Source organism: Electrona antarctica (genome assembly GCF_951216825.1).
Source record: "Electrona antarctica genome assembly, chromosome: 4".
Lineage (NCBI taxonomy): Eukaryota > Metazoa > Chordata > Actinopteri > Myctophiformes > Myctophidae > Electrona > Electrona antarctica.
The window spans coordinates 51,729,077-51,736,116 of NC_136809.1; the positions used below are offsets into that span (position 1 = coordinate 51,729,077).

The 7,040-nt window shown below is 44.4% G+C and overlaps 1 protein-coding gene across 2 annotated transcripts in view; it reads right to left on the reverse strand.

Annotated features, from left to right (window-relative positions):
- The window catches only part of gpr108 (G protein-coupled receptor 108), a 19,733-nt gene extending 13,293 nt beyond the window's left edge, over positions 1-6,440 (reverse strand). Inside the window, exons 1-6 of one of the 2 annotated variants that reach the window (XM_079499698.1) lie at positions 5,961-6,440; positions 5,179-5,286; positions 4,012-4,062; positions 1,821-1,909; positions 1,560-1,630; positions 743-1,029 (exon numbers count right to left, since the gene is read on the reverse strand). In XM_079499698.1, coding sequence (XP_079355824.1) covers positions 743-1,029; positions 1,560-1,630; positions 1,821-1,909; positions 4,012-4,062; positions 5,179-5,286; positions 5,961-6,065 — 711 coding nt within the window. In that variant the 5' untranslated portion in view covers positions 6,066-6,440. The remainder of the gene's footprint in view (positions 1-742; positions 1,030-1,559; positions 1,631-1,820; positions 1,910-4,011; positions 4,063-5,178; positions 5,287-5,960) is intronic. The other variant, XM_079499697.1, reaches the window with a different exon arrangement.
- Between the last annotated feature and the right edge of the window lie 600 nt (positions 6,441-7,040).

Here is a 7,040-nt window from a genome sequence, read left to right on the forward strand (position 1 = left end):
TGGAGTGAGTGTGGAACTATAGTGGCCCTCTGGGGTGAGTGTGGAACTATAGTGGCCCTCTGGGAGGGAGCGTGGAACTATAGTGGCCCTCTGGAGTGAGTGTGGAACTATAGTGGCCCTCTGGAGTGAGTGTGGAACTATAGTGGCCCTCTGGAGTGAGTGTGGAACTATAGTGGCCCTCTGGAGTGAGTGTGGAACTATAGTGGCCCTCTGGAGTGAGTGTGGAACTATAGTGGCCCTCTGGAGTGAGTGTGGAACTATAGTGGCCCTCTGGAGTGAGTGTGGAACTATAGTGGCCCTCTGGAGTGAGTGTGGAACTATAGTGGCCCTCTGGAGTGAGTGTGGAACTATAGTGGCCCTCTGGAGGGAGTGTGGAACTATAGTGGCCCTCTGGGAGTGAGTGTGGAACTATAGTGGCCCTCTGGGAGGGAGCGTGGAACTATAGTGGCCCTCTGGAGTGAGTGTGGAACTATAGTGGCCCTCTGGGAGTGAGTGTGGAACTATAGTGGCCCTCTGGGAGTGAGTGTGGAACTATAGTGGCCCTCTGGAGTGAGTGTGGAACTATTAGTGGCCCTCTGGAGTGAGTGTGGAACTATAGTGGCCCTCTGGAGTGAGTGTGGAACTATAGTGGCCCTCTGGAGTGAGTGTGGAACTATAGTGGCCCTCTGGAGTGAGTGTGGAACTATAGTGGCCCTCTCCATCAAAGTTGCCCACCCACCACTGGTATAAAAAGACTGCTCACCGGGAACATACTCAAACTCTCCTCTGGAGCTGGAGGAGTTTTGGGTTTCTCCACCTCAGCACCACTCACTGGCTTTACATCCACTGGCTTTACATCCTCTGGCTTTACGTCCTCTGGCTTTACGTCCTCTGGCTTTACGTCCTCTGGCTTTACGTCCTCTGGCTTTACGTCCTCTGGCTTTACATCCTGCGGCAGCTCATTTACTTTATCCTCTTTCTTAACTGGGTCTTCAACCGGTTCGGGCTGTTGTTTCTCTGCTGGACCACTGTCCCTCGTATTCCTCACACCTGGATGAGACAAAGAAACAAACAACATGTCATGTGCCACTGCCCTGGTATAACGACACCAAGAGTGGCTCCAGCTGCCCCCCCAAACTTGCAAAACAGCAGTTGGCAAATATCCATTACAAAAAGTTTCCAGTGATTTCTGATTTGCCCTCATTCATCAATCTTAACCCATTTTGACCTGAGATCAGATTCTAAAAATGTCCTCTACATCCTGACAGTTTTCTGAAAAAGCTATGTTTCTATGTCAGTCGTTCTTCGATTTTTCAAAAATAGCAGACCTACAAGCTCATAGCGCGCCACTCGGTGGCGCGCTATGAGCTTGTAGATCTGCTATTTTTCAATAGCTAAAGCATAACATAATGCTAACACCAAAAGGGGTTCCCGCCCAAAATGGGTTAACGTAAAGCCTTGCACAGATTAGATTCCATGCCACTGTGTCATGGTGCGTATATGTGAATAACGTAGTCATAGCTGTCAAATGTAATAAGCGACGTACTAATTCCTGGCTGGCGGGTATGGATGTCACTCACCTTGGTCTTTGAGAGGCTTACTCTTTGCTGTCAAGACGTTGTCTTGGGGCCCAAAAGATGTGACATTTACACTGCGCGCACACACACACACACACACACACACACACACACACACACACACACACACACACACACACACACACACACACACACACACACACACACACACACAGTTAATAATATAGGTATAAGATTGTCAGTAACCATCAGAAATGTTTTTTTTCTCTCTTCACATTATCATTCAGATATATATATACGCACCGGAGGTTTTTAAAATCAAAGATGAAGAAGACAAGCGGCTCAGTGTTGGATGGCTTGGTTTTGAGCGGGCAAATCTCAGTCTCCTCTGCCTGGAAAGACAACCACAACACACTCAACATCTATTTTAAAAAAAAGCTACTGTGTGTTATAATATAGATATTCATTGAAAAGGAATTGTCACATTTTCAGCGTGCATTGTGAATAAATATTTTTGCTTTTTTTTGTGTGTGCGCGTGCGCAAACGATGTAAAACTCAATTCAAGTTTCAACGCCACACCATTTTGTCATTTACAGGGCTGCTATTTATACTTGGGCAGATGATTTCATGATTTTATATCAAAATCTGTTTGTTTTCCCGGTTCAGGTTAAAAACTACAGCAGGGTAAAACATGCCTAGTAAGCAATGCAGATGATTAAATCTTAATCATGGATGTGTTTAGGTTACGCCCAGATCCACATGGGTGTCCCAAATTTGTGCAAGCATAGACAGTAACAGTAGTCAACAGCGTGGACTACTGAATGGGTTAAACTTAACCCTTTTGGTGTTGTAACCATCTTTAGCTATTGAAAAATAGCAGATCTACATGCTCATAGCGCAGCACCGAGTGCCACGCTATGAACTTGTAGGTCTGCTATTTTTTGAAAATTCGTGAAAATATGCCTCAAATCTTTGAATATATATATATTGTTACAGAGTGAACATTTTAACTCAAATCTTTGCTTCTGGGAGGGGAGGTCCCTGGAACAACATATTTTCAGATGGGGGTCGGCGGCCAATTACAGATAATTCTTGGGGTCCTTGACATGAAAATGTTTGAGCACCACTGACATAGACAGAAAACTGTCAGGATTTAGAAGACATTTGTAGAATCGAGCTCAGGTCGAAATGGGTTAACAGCCCGAGTACATCTCACCGTTATGTCTAACCTCCAAGGCCCATCAGAATCACTCCCTACTAAATAATGTGTCATCATTATCTCACTTGCGCAGGGTTATATTTAACCCATTTAGACCTGAGCTCGATTCTACAAAATGCCTTTCTATGTCAGTGGTTCTCAAACATTTTCATGTCAAGGACCCCCAAAAATATATGTATTTGGCCGCCGACCCCCATCTGAAAATATGTTGTTCCAGGGACTTCCCCAGAAACAAAGATTTGAGTTAAAAATGTTCGCTCTGAAAGAATATATATTCGATTTCTCAAAAATAGCAGACCTACGAGCTTGTAGATCTGCTATTTTTCAACAGCTAAAGCATAACATAATGCTTAAAACACCAAAAGGGGTTCCCACCCAAAATGGGTTAAGCAATATTACACTCGAGGGGGTTCTTTATCGTCATTAACACAATCAGCGCCAGGATTTCTTTCAAAATAGAAGCTCGGGGTGCCGGGAAGGTATGGCCGCTTTTACTCTGTTAGCCCCCCTTCCGTTCCGGACAAAAATTAACGTGAGAAATATTTTTGCGTGCTTACCTTGCCATTACGATAAAGTCTCGGAATAATCCCCCGTTCATATTTTGAATGAGAGGCATGTTGAAAGTCAGAAATGAAGAGCTTAGTATATTCATTTGGTCAAAACCACGGAGTGCTCCTTAGATTAGGAGATACGAGGCATTCTTTAGCGGTATACAGGGAAGTGAACGACAAGAGGCCAACTCTCAACAAAAATCTGAATATTTTTCTCTCGTTTGATATAAATGAAAATGCGCTAGCAATCCGTCGGTTGGATCAGTTATGGCGTTTCCACACGTCGTACGGTCTGAATGGGTTAATGCACTACTGCGATGCCTTTCGGAAACCGCAAGCGTGCATTAATGACGACAAAGAACAACCCTCGAGTGTAATATTGCAATTACAGTTACCCTTAAAACTACGATTATCGCAGAAAAATGATATTGTTTTAATGACAGATGTAGTCACTACGACCACAAATGTCCCAATAAACTAGCTAGCCTAGCCACCGAGTCTGCTGCGCTCTGGGAGAAAAGCCCGGCTGAATCCTTTGCGTTGATTAGTTGTTCCAATATAGTGGTTAAAGCACGGCTAGAAAGCCGTTTCAACCAAACAGATTGCTTCCTCGAAACGACCCGTTGTATAATTCACTTTAGCTTTCCCTGACCGACAAGCCGGGCCAAACATCATGGAGTTGGTCGTGATAAGCCTGATTCCTGAATTTAATAATGTACTTACTGTGTAAGACAGGACTCCATTCACACGGGACTTGGATAGAGTGAAACCAACCTAGAGAGGGAGATACAGGTGAGTCCATGACACATGCAAAGACCCCTTGATATTAAGCTTTGGAGACCCAGTCATGACATAATATACAGTGTCGTATACATTATGAAACATGTTGGGGCTCACGTTCATTGTTTATAGCAATCTTATTGCAAATTGACCTGATATTTCAGCTGAAAGAGAGCGGGAGAAACCAGTATGACCCATTACAATTATTACACAGAGGTTTATTAAAACCTGACCATGTGTAATGGAGAAATATTGCTGAACTGTGGAATGCAGAAACAGGCAGGACCTTAAAATAGGCAGCATTAAATGTTACATTGTTTGTTTTTTTCCCACCCAAGGCAGCAGGTTACAAAAAAACAATTGACAATGTTGATGCTTAATAATTTGACATAGTTGCATTCATCATACCGCACAATTTGATCAAGAGGCCGACTATTTTGCCAGGTCTCTTTACTTTGCACTCACGATCCTACAGACACTATTTACAAGGAAAAAACCTATTTATTTGCACTCATACCGTAATAAGAAAATTATGTCTTCAAATAATGCCACAGAGATAGCTTAATCTAGCCACTTAGACGGTGTAACAACAACAGAATTTAAGTTAGGTTAAATTGTTTTATTGAGAAGAACCTCATGCTCTGCATTTGGCCCATTCCAACTAGGAGCCAGCTAGTGGGCCAGCCTCTGGCAAACTGCTCCCAGATGTCTGCATTTGGCCCATTCCAAAATAAAAACGTCTGGGTTTCCGAGGCTAAGAGCCAGCTAGTTGGCCAACTGCTCCCAGATCCATCAAAGGTCACATCATGCACAGGAATGTCCCATGCAGGAATGTCCCGTCCCATCCATGTACTTTTGGTGTGGGAGGAAAGTACCAGAGCATCCAGAGGGGAAGAAACCCACACACAATGCTAATTCCACACAGAAAGGCCCTGCTCTGGTTCCATCAGATGGTCCATTTCAGAGACAACAATGCCAACCTAAACATTGGCGCGCACGCGTGCACACACGCACACACACGCACACACACACACACACACACACACACACACACACACACACACACACACACACACAGACAGACAGACAGACAGACAGACAGTAACGCACCAGGTCCGAGGGCATCGTTTCGAGGCGCAGAGACTTCAGGGTAACATCCAGGGTTCCATTCGCATAAAACCCAAATGTGTTGAGATGGACCACGAAACGAGTTTCATTCTGAAAGGGGAAGTGTTGGAGCAGGAGGAGGAGGAAGAGGGTTGAGGAGAAGATGACGAGTAGTACTGCACAAGTAACAGAGTGGAGAACATAACAATAGTCTTAACATTATACAGACTACATCTCATGCATCAACGGATAACATTGTGTATGACAGTGGTTCTCAAAGTGGTGTCCGGGGACCCCCAGGGGTCCTTGAGGGAGCTCCAGGGGGTTCCCACTCCCCAGCTAAATTATATAGTTAGGAACCAAATGGACCCTTATGGGTGTGTGACTCAGAGAGTGTAGAAATCCATTTGTACACTCAAGAGTTAAATTAACATTGATTTTTACAATATAAATTGGGGTCCCAGAGATAAAAATGATGGGGTTCCATAGCCTAATAAATGCAAGTCAAACTGGGGGTCCTTGAAATGAAAATGGTTTAAGATGATCATTGCTAGAGCAGTAAAAAAAATAGCTTCTCTTAGTTATGGGGGTCCCTGGCATATCTTTTCAAATGGGGGTCCGCGGGCTGATAAGTGTCAATTTGGGGGTCCTTGACAAGACATGACAAAGTTTGAGAACCACTTGGCCTATGAAACACAAGCTACAACGACAGTACAGTCATATTAAGACCTCTTTGACGATAACGTTAGCTTATAGTTGCTGTCTGATATTAGCCAACTGCTTACCGTTAGAGCCAGCTTGTGTATCCGTGCATGGCACCCTGCCAACGCCAGTACGAGCAAGAATAAGCCTCCTAGAAGAACCTGACCTCTCCTCGGTGTTGCAGCCATCGCCACTTAGAATAATATTCACGTTTAGTAAACTAACTAACGTCGACCTGCTGCCAACGTTAGCTTGGACGTGGCTAAATGTTAGCTAGCAAGCCAGCTAACGCTAGCCGACTAGTGTTTTCCCCCAAACAAACAGCCTTCCAAACTATGATGATTGGTGTGTATATGATCCCTTTTAAATGAATTTGAGTGGATCTCTACTCTGTCTGAATCGAACGCGCCGTGCCACAATATTGTGAGAATGAATGTCGTTGTGTTTTGATAACGCAGAGAGATGATGTGAGCTGAGCGATGTGGAAGCTGAACCAAACATCTCACTCACTTCCTGGTCTGGGACAGTGTTGCCAGATTGTGGTCGTTGTGTGAGAGAAATAAGCAACCATCCATCCATCCATCTTCAACCACTTATCCGTAGTCGGGTGACAGGTCACAGGGGGCAACAGATCCACCAGAGTGTTCCAGACTTCCCTCTCCAGAGCAACATTAGTGACTTCCTCCTGGGGGATCCCGAGGCGTTCCAACTAAGGCCAGTGAGTCGATGTGTTTCCTCCAACTGCACCTTGGTCTGCCCCGGGGTCTCCTTCCAAATAAATAAGCAACCAGGTCCATGAAAACAAGCCCCAAAGAAGCCTGACTAGTGACTACTATAGAGCGTCGCAGTCCCACCCCCTCGAGAGACCCGGAAAATAATTCCCTGTTCTCCTCATAGACTTTTCAAAAAGTATTTATCTAAAGACGGCTGGGGGTTCTTTCTGGCACAACATATTTTTGAGGGCCCCTATACACAGGTTTAATGTTTGTCTTTAGTTCAAAGTTTGTTTTGTAAACGCATTGACAACTAGAAAAAGTGCCCTTCTGGGCACAGGTCTCCACCAGGAGGATAGGAGTGTGTGTGATGTTTGGCAAAATGTTTAGGAGTAATATAAACATGTTTTTTTTGTTTGTTTGTTTGTTTCTCGCAACAATTTTCTTCAT